The sequence below is a fragment of the Aegilops tauschii genome, chromosome 6 (assembly GCF_002575655.3).
Source record: "Aegilops tauschii subsp. strangulata cultivar AL8/78 chromosome 6, Aet v6.0, whole genome shotgun sequence".
Classification (NCBI taxonomy): Eukaryota; Viridiplantae; Streptophyta; class Magnoliopsida; order Poales; family Poaceae; genus Aegilops; species Aegilops tauschii.
Genome location: NC_053040.3, coordinates 487,916,625 through 487,935,119, shown reverse-complemented (window position 1 = coordinate 487,935,119; position 18,495 = coordinate 487,916,625). Strand labels below are relative to the sequence as shown.

Genomic DNA, 18,495 nt, shown 5'->3' with positions numbered 1-18,495 from the left:
CCAACGATCGGATGTTGAACTGCCTTCCTTTCGACATCTTGGCCGAGAGGAAAACGGTTGGCCGCCCTTCGGCCCGAAGATGCAGGAGCAAGGCGGCGGCCTACTGCCATCTACGGGTGCAGGCGTCGTAGCTCCCACCGTGTTGACCATCGCTGATGAGCTCAACCTCGATCTGAGAGTCCCAGTCCACCACTTCCTCCTCGCCGGAGATCCACCGCCACAATGACTTCAACAACAAAAAAACAAGCCGATCAAGAACATGTCATTTCATTTAAAAAATATTTTTCTTTTCATTCTTTTTTCTAAAGGAACATGGCAATCCTGGAGCTTATTAAAGGAGTCACTGCAGGCAGATAACAGAGCAACAACTGACCATCAGCTACCACCAGGATCACTGCCACCAAACGCCACCAACCGCTGCTCGCCTGCGACGACGACGATCTCCTCATCAGCATAGTGCCAATCGTCGGCATAAAGCCCAAATCCCCTAAGGAAAACTCATATCTAGAAGTACTATCTACAACAGAGCACCGAGCACCTCCCCCGTCTCCTTTCCAACCGGCATAGCCAGCGGCAAAGGACCGGGATTGGGTCGGGCTCTCGACGCCCTCTGTATCGCCTCTCTCGAACAGTAGAGAAGGGAAGAGAAGGAACGAGAGAGTTTATTGGGTAGGGCATCATTCTAGATTCTTCTTTGGGTCGAGCCTTGCCAATGGTCTGCTAGTGGCGTGCGCAACTGGATGATCACTGTATACAATCTATGTCATATTTATAACGTGCGAGGCGCAACGCACACCATTAATAATGGATTACCAGTGATGCTCACTGTCTCGCAAAAACATCATTGCTCTTTTGGCAAGTTACCAGTGCAGTAGTGGGGCGTGCCGGCCGCCAACAAAGAGAAACTCTTTAAAACCCAACCTTTTCCACTGGCACACATCACCATCTCTAATGGTTGCTGAACAATTGTGATGAATTGTTGACATTTTTTCTTATAAACCTAGTTAGACCTGCCCATTGTACTACAAGAAAAGTAGGGATTCTCAAAGGGACTCCATGGAATTTTTAGATTTTGTGATCCTACATGCGTCATTTGATTTACAGGATTCCAAAACGTGTGAAAACCTGTTTTACTCAAAACGTGTGAAAAAGAAGTAATTTTTTTGCTAAAAAGAAAGAAAAGAAAAAGTTTCGCTCGGCCGACCCCTCTCGCTCCCATCCCCTTCTCCGATCCTCTCCCCTACGCCGCCGCCGCCGCCGCCTCGGCTTCGCAGGCGCCGCCCAGGTAGCGCTCGCGCTCCTCTGCCGGAGCTCGACGCCCCGGTCCTCCTCCTCCTCCCCCGGCGTTCCCTCCGGCCGGCGCGCGTCTCCTCGTGCCCCAGCCGCAGCAGCCAGCCGCCAGCCTCCACCGGCGTCTCCTCCTGACCCGGCCGCGGAAGCCCGCGGCACCTTGGCCCTCCTCCTCCGAAGGACCTCCATCGGCGCCCGCGCACAAGGTTTGTTCCTTCGATTGGGGGTAAATACTAAATAGACATCGAGGTCGGTCTGGCTTGGGTCCAAACTCGGTCTAGCAGTAAGAGCGATCAACTCTTAAGGGGTAGAGAAACAGAGTATAAGCGACAGAGAAATTAGGAGAAAGGAAAGGGAAATTGGTACTATAATATAATTAGATTAGAAAAAGGCAAATGATTAAATCAGAGAAGTAAGTAAACATGATAAATACAGTATTAATTAGGGTGCAAAGAGGGGCAACCAATAGTGCGAATAATCAACTTTCTCTTTCATTAATCCTGTTAACCTTTTCGTTCGGTGCACACTAGCTCTGCTTGGCTGGATTACAGTGATTATTATTATGTTATCGTCCCCATATATATATATATATATATATATATATATATATATATATATATTTTGCTATACAAAGGTTCATTTTAATTGAGGGGTTGGGTGCTTGGCTGATACAGGAACAGGTGCTTGGATTGTACCAGGCAGAAGGAAATTGGGAAATGAGCAAGCCTGAGAACATGTTCTCACTTCTTAATCTTGATGGTGAAGATGATGCAGGGAATGATAGCGAAGTGAACCAAACGTTTTCTACCAGCGCAAAAGAAACTGCTGCCCGCAAACCTGGTTGGTACCCCATTTCTTCTCGGATGTAGCTTCCAAAATATTAGATTACACTAGATGGATTACTGTTCCCCCCTATTTTGCCATGGAGAATCGATTGCTTAATTCATTATTATCCCTGCAATTTTCAGTTGAAGCAGCTACTTCCTTTGTAGTTTACCTTGGTTCACTGGGCCTGTTTTTACCCGTATTAAACAGATTAATGCTTACCTACTATTGCCAAGAACATAACTGCCTTATGATGTGATAATACCTCCCTGGGCTCAATTGACGTTCTGTTTTATGGCCATTCACTGTTTAATTTCCTGGAGTGGTTATTCTGTAAAGATGAGATGTATTGTATTTTTGTTTTATAATTTATCCATGCTTGCTTGGGCCGTCATGTCACATTTTGTATGGTGGCTCATTTTGGATGGTACCTGGGTATGCCGTTGTCATGGGTAAAGCATAGCATGATTAAAAGCCCAGCTGCTGCCTGCTGCTCATTGAGGCCGGAGCAGCAGTTGGCTCTGAAACTAAATTGGAACAAATTAGGTAACTACCGTCATGACCGGGGACTCGGTGAGAGTTGCCATTGCCGCAACATGTCATACTGCCACTGTTCAGTGCAATGTATCAATTTTGCCTCCGTTCGTTGTTGGGGCCTCCGCTACAGTTCTCTGAAAATAGTTTTAACTAGATTGTAGTGTGACATTTTTGCTGAAGCTGTTGAAGTGTATATGTGAATTGCCTAGCCCTTTCCATCAGTTTGGACTTTTGGTTGCGTTGGCTAGTGCATGAAGCTTAACATTCACCAGCATACTGATCACATTTTCAGTCTGTCGAATGTGGTTTTCCCCTTTCTTTATATTTTGTCTTCAGGGTGCATATGGCTACCTGACAAACCCTTTGATGGGGACAGGGATATACATGTTAATGTTCTATAATATTTATGTGACTACTCACCATAGTCACTAATGGGGTTGTAAACTGTATTTATTATGCAGATAAAGGTGTGCAAAATGACACAACTGTTGTAAGCAATAATGGAGGAACTCTTGCATCATCATCTGGTGGTTACAGGATGCCTTTAGTGTGGATAGACCTGGAAATGACTGGTAAATTATTCAGTTACCACAACTTGTTTTATGTTATTAGTACATCGGAGAATTTATTTGATGTTGTACTTTCATTTACTTGTTTATTCGTAACAATTTGTGTTGTTTTATTCTGCCTCAGAATAATTAATTTTCTGCTCAGACTTTTGTATGTTTGCGACTATTAAAAATTTGCACCTATGAAATAATAGTTCAGAGTGCTGATGATGTAAATTTGTGACATGACCACTTACAAACCACAGACCCAATTATTTGTAACCTGCTAATGAGGGGAAATGTGTGGTAGCCAGTAGCCCAGTAGGAAGTAAAGTTCGAATTGTAATACTGACAATGGAAGGGTATGAAGTCATAGAGTAGTTCTGGAGGCCTTCTGAAATATATCAGTGTCTTCTGGTAGATTATCTTTACTCGGATGCAATCCATTGGCTAGCATAGCTAGTTCTTAGCTTCTCATTCTTTTATTTTGGGAAGGGTTCTCTACTTTCTTCTAGTGGCTAAAAATGGAGTGACATCTGGTTTAATTTGTAGTCAATGGTCGAACTAGCTGGCTCATGGTGAAACAAACATATTTCAAATTACTGATACACGACTTTAGTTAACCAAACTATAATCTGGGATCCAACTGAACAAAATAAAAAACCACAGATTATTTATCTCCAATGCCCCGAACAACTTGTTGCGTTGGTCTGAAACATCGAAGGGTATTTCTTATCCTGGAAGTTTGATGATGATTGCTAAATACCTTGATATCTGATCTGATGATAATTGCTACTGCTTGAATTTATTCAATTTTTATAACTTCGAAAGATATTTTCAATGGATAGATAAATCAAATTTAGATTTGGAATTTATTCCTTTTTTTGTTACGTTTATCTTATGCATAAAATCATGACTAACTGGCACACTCATACTGGATTGTGTAGGTTTGGATATTTCGAAAGATCGGATATTGGAGATAGCTTGCATTGTAACAGATGGTAAACTTACAAAACAAATAGAGGTGGCTGTTGAAATCATATACCTTTAGTTCGTTCTACATAGATCGTGTACAATATCATGGTGTTCTTGTAACTAGTGCTGCTTACAGGAATATTTGAGAAAACCCGTGAATTACTCTGGTTTTCTGTAGATTATTTTTTTTACTAATTCTGTTCCTAGCAGCTGTGTTACATAAACTGCAGTTCGGAAAAAAAAATCTTATCTGGCCAATCTAGACAGTACTCCCTCTGTTCCGCAATACAAGTCCAAACCCACCCTTTGCTCAGAGTGCTGATGATCCATGTGCAATATAATATCTGTAATAGCACAAATATTTAATGTCAAAATCAGTACACTAGTTTTCTACTTATCATGTCAATAAGCTCAAATAGTGCTTCATCTCAGTGTAGAATAACTTGTCTGTCATCATCTCATCGGGAAGTTCAACATCGTTGTCATTTTGTAGGGTCCTAACTTGGTTATAAGTCAGAGCAAAGCTTGCTTAGATAATATGAATGAATGGTGTAAAACCCATCATGCATCTAGTGGTAAATAATCTTTATTTTCCAAATAACAGTTCTTATTGGGTGTTGTTCTCTGAATATAAATCTGATGACCCCTGAACTTATTTAGGATTGACAGAGAGGGTACTGCAGAGTGAGATTTCTGAGGGTGACGCGGAGAAACAAGTATGTTGTCTGATTTTTATGGTTATTATCATCACATTTTTCTGAAAATTTGATTGCAAACATGGTAATGAAATTACAGTATTCACAACTGATTCCATAACCTTATTCATTTATCTATCTGTTGCACTTTAACCTCTTGCTACTTTAGAACTCTCTTTGAGTGCTATTTGCTATTCACAAGTTCTACAGTTTGGAACTTCATTTTCATGTGCTCTTTTAACTCATTACATACTTGCCTTCTTACACCATGGCATTATCATGAGAATCGACAGTTCTGACATGATTTGAGTTGATCATTATAGATTGTTTTCTTTCTTATTTATTAATATACAAAAAATATGTTTCCGATTAACGCTAGTCCGCTACATTGGCGCAGCGGTAAAGCTGTTGCCTTGTGACCATGAGGTCACGGGTTTGAGTCCTGGAAACAGCCTCTTGGAGAAATGCAGGGAAAGGCTGCGTACTATAGACCTAAAGTGGTCGGACCCTTCCCCGGACCCTGCGCAAGCAGGAGCTACGTGCACCGGGCTGCCCTTTTTTTGAATGCTAGTACGCTACATTTGATTTTAAATATTTTTCTGTAAAATGTTGAATTGCCAATTGCCATTCTATTTCTTATTTAGGAAATTACCAGTGGATGCCCCCAATTGTGAACTTGTTGTACCTTTCAATTTTGTAGCACTGCAGTTGTTACTTGTGAGATGTCACATACATATATCTAACATACAAATCCTGCTATCCCAAACCTCCCCTTTTAGCAAAAAAATTGCATATGTTGCAAAAACTCACCTATATTCAAAATGTATTTTTCCACTCCAAAATTTTGCAAAAAATTTATATGTTTTAGATGGATATCATGCTGTAACTTGTATTCTTGCAAGGTTTCTTGCAAAAATATGACCAAATACATCCTGTGCAAAGGAAAAGTAACAAACTGATTGGTATAGTTTGAATAGCATACTAATCACTGTTCAAGCTACACCAAGTTTTGCAAGTGTACATGTTACAGCATGATCTATATCAGTATATCCGTGAATGTTATTGTTGTATTCACATCTCAAGCTCTTAAGTTTCTCTGAATAAGGCTTCTGCTTGACCACTTGATACAGCAGTTCCTTGCACATCTAAGAATGATATGTCATACAGTTTTTAATCATTTATGCACTGTAAAACAGTACATATGCCTTGCTACAAATAATAAAATAGCCAAAGGTTTCTAATAGAAGTTTCTGTTGGCCTATTTGCAGGTGTTAGACTTCCTCATGAAGCATGTAGGTTCAGACACTCCATCAATAGCTGGGAATTCAGTTTACGTAGATTTACTATTTCTAAAGGTCAGTAAAGAATGTCTTTTAGGATTGATATGCTGTAACTAGGATTGATATACTGTCACACAGACAGGAATAGTCATGCAGCTAGGATTAACGAAAGACATCTGTTTTCCATGAACGCAAGACTGGTCACTGTTACAAATATTTTTATCCTCCAGCAGGATTAACAGTTTCAGTAAAAAGAATAACTGTCGATACCGAGTTATATTTCTTGTGAACTAGAATTTCCATCCTGTTTTTTTTTAATTCAAGCTTGTGCTTTTTGTTTGAGTAATGAAAAAAAGTCAGCAATCTCAGGATTGTTTGGTCAATATTCTCATTTCAAAACTTGAAAATCCAAGTAATTCGGTTTGGTTTTTCCAAATGCGGGGAGGCTCCTTGCCCTCAGGGTGAAAAAGGCTCATTCAAAATTGCTTCGATAATGGTCTAATTCAATTCAGAAAATAAATTTAGTTGATTTTCTTGTGTTATTTATTTGGCTTGTCATAGATCAGCTCATTAAGTCAACAGAAAAATATAGTTGTGAACTATATGGTATTAGATCAAACTGCCTTATTTTGGACAGTGCTCGATAATAGTTTGCTACACTGATATCCATGTCTCCGCATTTATCGTCGTGCAAAATAATTTGTTTATTCCTTGTTACATATGCAATGTGTTTAATTTTTCCTTCGCAAGAACATCTTTTATCCAGTGTAAACACGATGTATTCCTTTAGCTTTTGCTGGATGATTAATAATACATTTGCTACTTTTTTCCTAAGCAGAAGTATATGCCACGGCTTGCAGCCATCTTCTCTCACGTGATTGTTGATGTGAGCAGTATCATGGCTTTGTGCACCCGGTGGTACCCTAAAGGTAAACTAAATTTGTAGAATGCTGTTTTTTTCATTATGCTTGCTTGTTGTCAATTTGTTCCTGTCTATACCATCGATCCATTTGTTATTTGCACTTGTTTCAATCGTGGTCCCTCAACTGCTACATCTGTTTGAAATGATGAGTAATTTCTTATTTTGTTGAAGAAGAGTAAAATAATTAAACAATTTCAATAGTTAAACAATGCCTTGTATTCTTGATGTTCCTGCTATATTCAAGCACCAGTATGTTGTACATTGAGAGTTTGTATGGAAATATGGAACAAAAAAAATTCGAATAAATATAGCAGGATTTTGGAGCAAGCTATTGTAGTAGTGTTGTAGTCATTGTTGACTCATTAGCCTTGTGCTAACATATGTTTACATTCTCGAGTAGGATGAGTTTAACTCTGAGGCCTTTCTGGATTTTAACTACTGGCTGGGATCTAACTGTGTGTTTCTTTGTCACCATCATTCGCAGAAAGGAAGCAAACTCCTAGGAAAGGAAAAAGCCACAGGGCGATGGACGATATCAAAGAGAGCATCGCCGAACTGAAATACTACAAGGGCAACATCTTCAAACCACAGAAATCTAAAAAGTAGCCTTTTTTAAAGGCGGATATAGATGGGGTATAATGGATATGTCACAGTAAGTTGATCATCGAATGAGTGGCTAGCCAGGATTAGAGAGGAAATTCCAGGCCAAGTTGTCCATGCCTCAGCTCCGAGGCGAGCTTGTCGTATTCCGTAGCTCCTAACGTGTTGATCAATGTCTGGATATATCCACCTATGACATATTCTTACTTCTCAGTCTCACCCCTGAAGCTGAAACCTGCAAAGGCCGTTTGATCTGCAGCACTTGTACTGTATCAGTGAATTGTTTCGTCTAAACTGAAGTATTGCAGCACTTTTTATATAATTTCTGTCATAAAAGAAGATTATGCATCATCATGTTGAATTATAATACGCGATAGAAGAAGACTCCAACCCGTGAAAACTCCTGAGCACGTGCTGCGATGGATCCTGCCGTCTTCACACGGTATAGCAAAAGTATTTCAATGTATTTGCAGTTTTCTGCAGCATATTGATAAAAACTTTGTATCTTTGCATATATACAAAAAAAAACATCTTGTAATTCAAGTCAATAGCGCCCAATAGCTCTGCCACAGTGAGCACACTATAGTGTTTACAAGAGGTACCATACAAACACATGAACAAACATTTTTAAATAGCGTGTTGTAGCATCACTACCGGAATTATCCTCTATGCTGATGGCCGTAGTCGTTGGCATAGATTCACCTTCGGCAAAGAAAGGCGAGACGGCAGCTGAGGGCGCCGTCGGCAAGTCGAACCAAACTGTCGGCATAGGTGGAAATAACATTATATAGCGTTTATAAGTGGTCCGCTGTTAAGAGGCATAGCCTGCAATTTGGAACTATGGGTCAAACTTTGACTATTGTTTTGCCCAGCAAAATATATGTTATATGTTCTTGGGTTGGGTTGGGGGGGGGGGGGGGGGGTGGTGGTTTGGCTCTCACCTTGAAAGGCCTCCCCTCCCTTGCAAGTTGCAATAGTTGTACCCGCACTAGTTGACTTCATATACCTACAAAATGTCAGGAAATCAATGATTTCGATCGATGAGGAGAATCAAATGTGCTGTTTTGTTATGTGATGTGAGCGTTCCTTGGCATCTATTCAATCTAACAATGTATTTTAAGTGTTTTAACAAGCCAACAATTTTCATAAAAGTCAGCATATGTCACAATCTGGGATCAATTAGTTACATCTGAAGCACTTGAACCCCCATAAGGGACCATTTTGTAATTTTCTTCGTTGGAGCCGAAATCTAAAATCCAATTGGCCCTTCGGTCTTCCATTACAAATTCAGTCATTGTCAAGCGATGCCTCAACCATAGTTTCAAATAGCGGTCTATGCCTCTTGGTGGCGGACCTCTTCTAAACGCTATACCATGTTATAGTGATGCTATAGCGCGATATTTAAATGTTTTGTTCATGTGTTTGGATCAAAGTCACTTAGCCCAGGACCTCTTCTAAACACTATAGTGTGCTATAGCGCGCTATTTAAAACCATGGCCTCAACTGCTTGATTACATCTATGATTTATTGTGATTTATACATTGTCCAAGTCAAGGGAGTGTCTGTTTATCCTCATGCCTGTAAGGGACGCACTACATTCAGTAAACAAGTGTCGTAATGTAGAGAGTTTCAAATGGTTCACGTACAAATTAGCTCGTTTTCAGCTATATAAAGGTAAAGACCATGCGGTACAATTTCATTGAACAATCAAGCATATATATAGTTGGTTGGAAAATTCTTGGTGCCATTTCAAACATACTTCCAAATTACAAATATGATAGGATGCAAAAGCCAAACCGAATGCCTTACTTTTTCTGCCTGTTAGCCACCTATTTCACCTTGGGCCAGATAGCATTGTTGTCCGAGATGTAACTGAATATGTTGATGGATTATCTTGAACATGCATTATTGAATTGGCATCAAAAGTTTCTATGATAATCGCACCTTCCAATGCTTTGATCACGACTGACATCGAAGGCCTTCGAATGCTGTCATGTTGCAGGCACCATATTGCAAGCTTCATCATTTTAATAACTTCATCCTGGTGTGAGACCATATCATCACTGTGCTTGTCAACCAGATCAATCATTTGATTGTCTGTAGCCTTTTCTCGTAGCAATTTTATGAGTTGAACATTCTCCTCAGGTTCAGAGGTGTCAATATTTTTCCTTCCACTTACTATTTCCATGATAACAACTCCAAAGCTGTAGACATCAACTTTTTCAGTGATCCTCGATGTTAACCATTCAGGTGCCAAATATCCTGGTGTTCCTCTCATCATAGTTACTACTTTGCTCTGATCCCTATCTATTAGCTTGCATAGTCCAAAATCAGCAACTTTGGCATTAAAGCTCTCATCCAAGAGAATATTTTGTGGTTTGATATCCAAATGAGCTATTTTTTGCCTACACTCCTCATGAAGATAACATAGGCCCTTAGCGATATCAAGAATGATCCTACACCGAGTGCACCAATCAAGAGGGGCGTTGTTATGGCGATAATAGATCCACCTATCAAGTGACCCTCTTGACATATATTCATATACCAGAAGCCTCTCAGACTTCTCTGCACAAAAGCCAATTAGCCTGACTAGATTGATGTGTTCAATCCTGCCAATAGTCTCGACCTCAGCCAAAAATTCCTACTTTCCTTGCCTAGCACCTTCCAGACGTTTCACCGCAACTGTATCTTCACCCAATTTCCCTTCAAAAACCATCCCAAACCCACCTTCTCCGAGCTTCTTAATGAACCCTTCGGTGCATTCGATCATCTTTTCAAATGAAAACCTCGTCGGCATGCCAGGTAATTGATCAAAATCAAAATCATCTTTCTCTTCATATTTTTTCCTCCTCTTTAGATAAAAACCGACAACAATGGCAAGCAGTAGAAGAGCACTAATACCTCCAAGTGTAGCACCTAACATCACATTATTTTTGTTTTCATCAATCTGCACCTTGAGGTAAGCAGTGGAGCTGTAGACATCATCATCACCAGGCTGCATTGATTGCAACGAGAAGACCTTTGTCACCCACATACATTCTCCATATGAATCGTTGTGGTAATAACTGAAGATAACGGCCCTGCAAGAGCAGTTCTTCAAGCAGGCTTTCTTACACTGAGCGAGGCTTTTGGCATTCACTACTGTGTAGTTCTTATCAAAGTAATAAATGGAGGAAAGGGTCAATAGCCGATGCCGTTGTTTTTCTTGACAAGAGATTGGAGTTAATGGTGTGCAACCAAGATTTGGTTGTCGTTCGTCCACCGGCTTGAAGAAAGAGTTCTCATATGGACAAACACATTGGCTCTCGATACATATGCCGTACTCCCCACAAACTGTTGGGTAATCACAATCATTTATTTGCATTACTTCATACAAAATTGATCCATTAGCCCAGTCGTACAACCTCAAGTGTCCATCTGACTCTAGTCTCATGTATTGGTTGGATTTGGTTGCTGGCAATGAGATACCACCGTACCTATCTGATCGCACAAAGATTGTGAGGCTTCTGTTCATGAATGTAACCCTCGTTAAATCATTTTGTCTCCTGTGATCGGCCACCGAGTAATAGAATGAAAAATAGAGTTGTGGTGGTGTAGCTTCAACATAAGCATATAGTCCATGTGGGAGTACGGTGATATAGAGCAGATTCTCGGTCGTATTTGTTACAGAGGTACTTGCTGTGAGCTTCATACCTTCCACAAGTGACTGCCCATGGACCAATGTGTCGGTAGGATGATCAAATGACTGCCACACTGTTGCACTTCTCTGATCAACTAACGCCAGATTGCCGAACTCATTGATCACCATGCCGGTTACAGACCGGCCCGAGCTGTTGCTTGACCAGATGTGGCTACCATCAGCATCCATGAGGACCAAGTTTCCGTTGGAGGTAAGCTCAAGGGTGGCATTCATCCTGACAGGGCGAGCTCGGTTGGCCGACCAAACCGTCGCCGCAGGATAGGTGCTGCTGGTCCATGAGCCATATTCTTTAGTGACAATGAAGACGCCAAAAAGGGACATGTTGCATGTAGGGGTGGAGACACATAAGAATCCTGCGGCAAAGGCGCCTCCACCGCGCGAGGGATCTTGTTGTGAACTGATGAGAATGGGGCGCATGTCGAGTGCACCGTCAGTTGCGTCATTGATCCACACTGTCGAGAGTTTGGTTGTTGTATTTGGATAGTTCAAGGTCTTCACCGTGGAGAGAAAGGGTGGTGCAGCTACAAGTATGAAGAGGAAGAGAGTCGCATGGTGCATGGTGCTGGACTGCTCGAGTAGGTAGGTACAAAGCTGAATTAAGAAGCAACAGCAGCAGTTAATTAGTTCCGCGCTTAATGATAAGCCAGCAAGAAGCTGATGTGGGTATTGTAAAGATGAGCTTTTGACTTCTTCGCTGCTTTGAAATACAAAAGGGATCCAAATAAAAAAAAAAGGTGCAGATCCAGATGTTCAGGACAGCTCTGCAGAAGAGTAGAAACAAGAACACAAGGTCAAGGTCGCACCTGATGAAACTGCACCGCTGGTGGAGAGGATGAGATCGCCCGGAAGATAGCGGGGTCGCTGGGGATGAGGAACAAGATGGTCACAAGGGTGAGCGGTTTGGGGCTCTCAGAAATCGTCAATGACTCGCTAAGCTGTGCCGGCATGAATGCTAGTGGGCTAAGTCAACATTCAGGAGTAAACATCCAACAACCCACTCACGCCCCATCCCTGTCACAAACTAATCATACATTGCCACGGTCAAGTGCAAGGTAGGAAAGTTTCCAAGTTAACCATGTCCCGGCATTATTCAAAGCCAGAAGCTAGGCTCCAACCAGAGTACGTACGTATATGCTCAATTCGCTTACCATGGAGATTCTCTTGTGACTTTCTCACACACACCGCATAACCATTTGACTGGTTCCTTGCGAATACGGGATTCATCACGTCTAAAGTTCTTCGCAGACACAAGTACTGTGGTCTTGTGCATCCTTGACAGACTGAGAATAGCTGGGTAATGTTTAACAAAGTCCTGATGAAACTTCAGCCACCGGTACCTTCTCGTGCCCAGCCAGCATAAATCAGGTGAGGCAAACTCCAACAAGAACGCGAGATCAAGGCCGCACCTGATGATGCTACGCCAACGGTCGAGAAGATGTGATCATCGGGACGATGGCGGGGTCACAAGTATAATCAGGTGGCTCTGGGGACGAGCTTGCAGAGTAGGACATGGCAAGACACAACCCGATAAATATAAATTCTGACGATTAGAAAATGGCAATGATTAAGCAGTAGGTGGGTTAATCATGTTAGTTCAGATGATTAGAAAACGACAGTGATGATTAATCAGTTAGTGGGTTCGACAAGTCTTTGTATGCCGTGCACATGGCCAAGCGTAGTTGTCCGTTTAGAGTTTAGTGGTTTACACAGAAATAGTACGGAATTAGAAAAATGCATATATGGCACCCAACTACTGAGCTTGGAGCAAACAATTGTAGTGCTATTGTTCAGCAAGGTCATTGCTGACTCCTTTGCCTAACATGTTTACATTCTCGAGTACTATGAGTTTTAACTTTGACATCTTTCCTGGCATTATAGCTAGTCGCGGAGATTTGGTCTTGTGTATTTTGTCATCATCATCCATAGAAAGGAAACAAACTCCTAGGAAATTAAAACAAGACTCGATTTTCTACTCTCGGGTGTACTACACCCGAGTTAGCAAAAACTTTGAAAAAAGTTTATCAAACGAAATCCAAAAAATCTGAAATTTTGCTACATCAAACTTTATCATATGCTTGAGGTTCTTGCCAAGTTTCATCGAAAAATAACATCTGATGAGCTCTCACCGAAAAAAACAAAATCGCTGCTGAAAGTTTTGTGCACTGTTTGAGCAGTCATTTTGTTATTTTTGGTGAGAGCTCCTCAGATGTTATTTTCAGATGAAATTTTGCAAGAACCTCACACATCTGATAATGTTTCATGTCCCAAAAGTTTAAATTTTTTGGATAATGTTTGATCACATTTTTTCAATCTTTTGCTAACTCGGGTGTGCTACACCCGAGAGTAGCCACTACTTTGAAAAAACTGGATTTCGGCCGAATTTCGGCCATCTCGGCCTGGGGCGAAATCTATCCTTCGGCCGAAATTGGTTAAATTTATAAAATTTTGGTCAAATTTTAGTCAAATGCCAGTCAAATTTCGGATGAAAATTTTGAAAATGGCCGAAATTCGGCCATCTCGGCCTGGGGCAAAACAATTCTCAAACCGAAAATCAAAACGCTCACAGGGCCGTCCCAAGGAGTTGGGCGGTCTCGGGATCAAGGACGTCACCTGCTTCAGCTCAACCCTTAGGTTGCGCTGGCTGTGGTCGGAATGGATGGATAAATAGAAACTCCCTGACTCTGTAGATTGTTGTGGCCGCCGTGCTGTATTCATGCCTAAGTATTCTAGCATTCCGTTCTAATAGAAATGACAAAGCTCCTGTCAATTTTTCGAAAAAAGAAAATCTCACAGGGCAATGCATGGATGATATCAGAGAGAGCATCGCCTAACTGATATACTACACAGACAACATTTCCAAATCGCAGAAATGTAACAAGTAGCCACTTTTCAAAGGTGACATGGATGGAACCTAGTGGATACTTTGCTGTGAGTTGAGTATCGAATGAATAGCGAGTTGGTTAGTGGGTAGTAGATATGTCCACCGGCTGTGATATACTTTTTCTTCTTCTTTGAGTAACTGGCTGTGACATACTTTTACAGTCTTACTGTCACTCTCACTTACACCTGATGTTATGCAAAGCTGAAACTGACAAGGGCCGTTATCTTCATCAGCACTTGTCCTGCATAAATTAATTGTTTCATCTTGTAAATTGATGGATGGAACTTAAGGGGTGGTAGTGTCTAGTGGGTGTCAATTTGGAGAAACACCAAAAATATATGGCATACGGAGATTAACTAGCAGGCGTGTCTAACCGACTGCTGATTATTGGATCTGCACCAAACGTTTCCGTCACAGCCTTTACACATGTCAAGCAACATTTCAATAGTATCATAAGTTCCTAATCAGAGACAGACAAGGCAGAGCGCGCTGCAAGTGGAAGTTCTGCAGCAGAAGTTTCTGAACGAGTCTCGTTCAGACCGATAACCCGCTGGCAACATTGAAGTCGTATGACACCGAAACTATATCTATGACGGGGAAGGTAGGTACTATCCATATTCCATATATTATGCCACCCATGTGGGGGTAAAAACCTCCACAGTACAAATTGGAAAATTAAATAGTGAAAGGTTTCTAAAAACCTCTGTAGACTATATGTACTATTTTCAAGGCGTGGGAACATTTCAAGCAATCACCAAGTTCACCATGTCACTGGCAACTTGGACACCGACAACTTGGACTTTGCGGTACAAACACTCACTATGAGGGTATAGCCATTTAGTACCAACCCATTGAGGATGGCCTCGGCCTCATCCGGCCTGTCCACCGCCACCATTGCTATGGTAACACGTCCCATCCTAGGTGAGGTCACCTCGGCAGTGGAAACTTCACCATGCTTGGTAAAGAAGCGGTGCAACAAAGAGCTATCCATGTTTGGAGGCAAGTTCTGCACGACGAAACTGAAGAAGTGTTCCTTGGACCGTTCCGATGGCATCTCCTTGCGGATAGAGCTATTTGCCTTTGGAGCCTCCAGCCTTTCTCTAATTGCCTGAACAAAAACAAGCTAGGTTATGGACCATGCCATTTGATCATGCCAAACACACATGCACGCGTGCGTGCCTACATAAGTGAGTCGAAGTTCCAGCATAATAATAATCATCATTTATGAAGTACAGAAATGATCTTCTAGTTGGCGTTGAAAATAGTCAAATATATTTTTGAGAAAGGAAATAAATGTAGAGGACTAGCTTCTGATTTGTCACGTATTCCACAAGGACAACACACGCTCAACCTTTCAAAGTTCAAACGTCGTGTCCGAATTTTTATCTATAGTCTTAAACTCTATGTAATGTCGAATGTCACTTTCATAAATATGGTGCAATGTGGTTTCAGAGGGACTACCTAGGTGTCAGTTGCTTGAATTTAGAAGCAATGGGTTTGGCCTTAGCCGTTGGACCGCACCTCCCCCAGGCAGCAGCACCGCCCCCCCTAACCCGTTAACCCTCATCCTCGCCTGCACCGGTGACGCTGCGGCTGACCACATCATCTCTTGTCATGGCCTCAACACTGCTCTCCTCTGTCCTTCAAAATCCCCAAAATGACTGACGCTAATAAAGAATTTTTTTGTGTGACTAGGAAATACAAAACGTTGATCTCAAAAGTTTTTTTTTGGTGATGCATTGTATGACTTGTGATTAGTGATCAACCCAATACAATTGACGAGATTGTACAATAATGGTGCAGGCTTTAACTGGACTTGAGCAATGGGAGGCCCGGGGACAAGCCACATACCCGCGCCATTTTGACTGCCCCTCCAATTTAGCGGCAGGTACTCCATGAACTTGGTTTTGTTGTCGATGAGGTTGTGCCTGAACACGCCAGTCGATGACGAATACGACAAGTTGTATACTCTAGACCACCGCAGGAAGAAGTAAACGCACCCGCCGATCACGTCGTCCTCCCGCCACCAAACCTTGCGGCGTCCACTGCGAAGCTGCTTGGGAACCCTAGAAACATGACACGGCCGGCGAAGCTCACGCCGTCGTCCCTCCTCGCCCACCGCATCGTACGTCTACCACCTACGCCGGCATCTTCCACGAGTGCGTGCACCCTGACCGTGAGTGCGTGCGCCTGTGCCTCGTTGCTGTGGCGCTGATGCACCGAGATCCGGTGATTGGGCCAACGGAGTAGGACGGACAGTCGCAGCAACTCGCCGCGGGATTCAAGTATGTGGCTGGAGACGAGACGCCATGACATAGCGCACATGTCATCGTTTTCAACAATAATGGCGGTGTGGATGGTTCCTGCAAACGGCACCAGGAGGTGCCAGATGTCATTGCGAGTATCCCTGTTCACGCACAACAGGATCTTGCCGTCGTGGTACGCGGCAAAGCAATGATTCTCTTCACCATGATTGTTTTCGAACTGTAAGTTGTTCCTCCCGATCCTGAGCCTTCTCTAGACGACCGTCCACGCGGTGTCGCCGGGACTGAGGATGGCCGCTCGGATGGCTGAGCACATTGTTTTTTCTTTGATATCAGGGAGTAGAACACATTTTTTGGTACCCCTACTTCTTTTTCACACGTTTTGAGTAAAAAGCCATTTTCACACATTTTCGAATACTCAAATTTAATTCCCAATTCTATAAATCAGATGACGCATGTAGGATAAAAAAATGTTAGGATAAAAAATACTCTAAAAATTCTATGAAGCCCCTTTGGAACCAAAGAATCACTAGTTTTCTTGTTGTATGATAGTCATTGTTTTAGGCTGGACTAGGTTTATAAGAAAAAATATAAAAAATAATATTACAATGGTGCAACAAACATTGGAGAATGCTTACGATAAGATACCGCGGAATATCAGGCAGAGTACATTCCCTCATCAAGGACATGTACGATAATGTTGTCAGAAGTGATGGCAACATTGATGACTTCTTTATTAAAATAGGACTGCACCAGGGGTCGACTTTGAGTCCTTATGTTTTTTGCTTTGGTGATGGATGAGATCACAAGGGATATATAAGGAGATATCCCATGATGTATGCTTTTTGCGGATGATGTGGTGTGGACGAAGGTCAATAGGAAGTTAGAGCTATGGAGACAAACTTTGAAATCGATTTTTTTAGACTTAGTAGAACTAAAACCGAGTAAATGAGTTGCGAATTCAATACTACTAGACACGAGAAGGAGGATAGCCTTGGGTAGTTGGTGCCTCAGAAGGCCACCGTCACAATACCGCACACTGTCTACCCTGAACATCGACACACACCGCCAGCATGTGCTATTATGTTGGCATATATTATATCATGTGTCTATCGTCATATTATATAAGAGGCCTACGATATAGGTGTTCTAATAGGACACAACTCCTACTCTGTCTACACATAGTTTGAATCCAAGTCCAATTGTAACTTAGCTTGTACAAATATATTCGACACAATTTCAACAAACTCCACCTCAAACCTCTGTATACATTGGACTTGTGTTGGATTTGTTTCGCGCAGAACAAAGTTTTGCAAATTGATGCAGTTGTCAGACGTTTCCCAGTGTTTCAACTGTCGTATGAAGCTGAAATTTTGAGGGATTGTAGCCATGACAATTCTACACAATATGAATGGTGCAAACTACGACAGGGTGTCAGAGTTGGCTGCTACACTCCTGAAATCGAGCAGATTCTCATTCAGATCTGCAGCACCTCGCCTTTTTAGATGTAGCCAGAGATCCATCATTGGATTATCATGATATTTTACAAGGTTAAAGTAGACTTAGTTTCCCCCAATTCCATCGAACGGAAGAGTGAAACGATGCTCAAGGAGACACAATAGTCAGTGTAAACAATTTCATTGTTCCTGTTATTCTGTACCGGTGCGCGAGAGCGATGTCGATGTCGAGCCACCGAGCTCCATGGGGAAAAAAAATTCATGACCTCGGTTAAGATCAACATTGATGATCTACCCATTCCTAAATATAAGTCTTTTTAGAGATTCTAATATAAACTACATATGAAGCCAAATGAATGAATCTATACTCTAAATGTCTATATACATCTGTATGTAGTCTATATTGAAATGTCTAGAAAGATTTATACTTAGAAAGGAGGGAGTATAAAGTATGACGTCTAAAGTATACACAACACTCCTATTAGTGCCCGTACTGTCGGTACCAAAAACCGGCATACTAT

At 41.8% G+C, this 18,495-nt stretch overlaps 2 protein-coding genes across 4 annotated transcripts; one reads left to right on the top strand and one right to left on the bottom strand.

Annotated features, from left to right (window-relative positions):
• Window positions 1-1,151: 1,151 nt before the first annotated feature.
• On the top strand, window positions 1,152-8,011 carry LOC109742453 (oligoribonuclease). Of its 3 annotated transcripts, none has more exons than XM_020301539.4 (9): window positions 1,166-1,496; window positions 1,989-2,130; window positions 3,114-3,224; window positions 4,148-4,224; window positions 4,669-4,750; window positions 4,836-4,891; window positions 6,139-6,225; window positions 6,989-7,079; window positions 7,557-8,011. In XM_020301539.4, exons 2-9 carry the CDS (start codon window positions 2,007-2,009, stop codon window positions 7,676-7,678), a joined length of 750 nt encoding a protein of 249 aa, XP_020157128.1. In that variant the 5' UTR covers window positions 1,166-1,496; window positions 1,989-2,006; the 3' UTR covers window positions 7,679-8,011. The 3 variants fall into 3 exon arrangements, with proteins under 3 accessions (XP_020157136.1, XP_020157128.1, XP_020157122.1); XM_020301533.4 differs by having other exon boundaries at window positions 1,198-1,496; window positions 1,965-2,130; XM_020301547.4 differs by lacking the exon at window positions 4,669-4,750 and having other exon boundaries at window positions 1,152-1,496; window positions 1,965-2,130; window positions 4,148-4,201.
• Window positions 8,012-9,358: 1,347 nt separating this feature from the next.
• LOC109742767 (G-type lectin S-receptor-like serine/threonine-protein kinase SD2-5) lies at window positions 9,359-18,220 on the bottom strand. Its single transcript, XM_073502640.1, has 11 exons — window positions 18,178-18,220; window positions 16,351-16,616; window positions 16,105-16,181; window positions 15,852-15,894; window positions 15,018-15,361; window positions 14,421-14,494; window positions 12,521-12,662; window positions 12,176-12,332; window positions 11,366-11,963; window positions 10,334-11,152; window positions 9,359-10,237 (listed from the first exon to the last, which is right to left on the bottom strand). Exons 1-11 carry the CDS (start codon window positions 18,218-18,220, stop codon window positions 9,507-9,509), a joined length of 3,294 nt encoding a protein of 1,097 aa, XP_073358741.1. The 3' UTR covers window positions 9,359-9,506.
• Window positions 18,221-18,495: the final 275 nt, after the last annotated feature.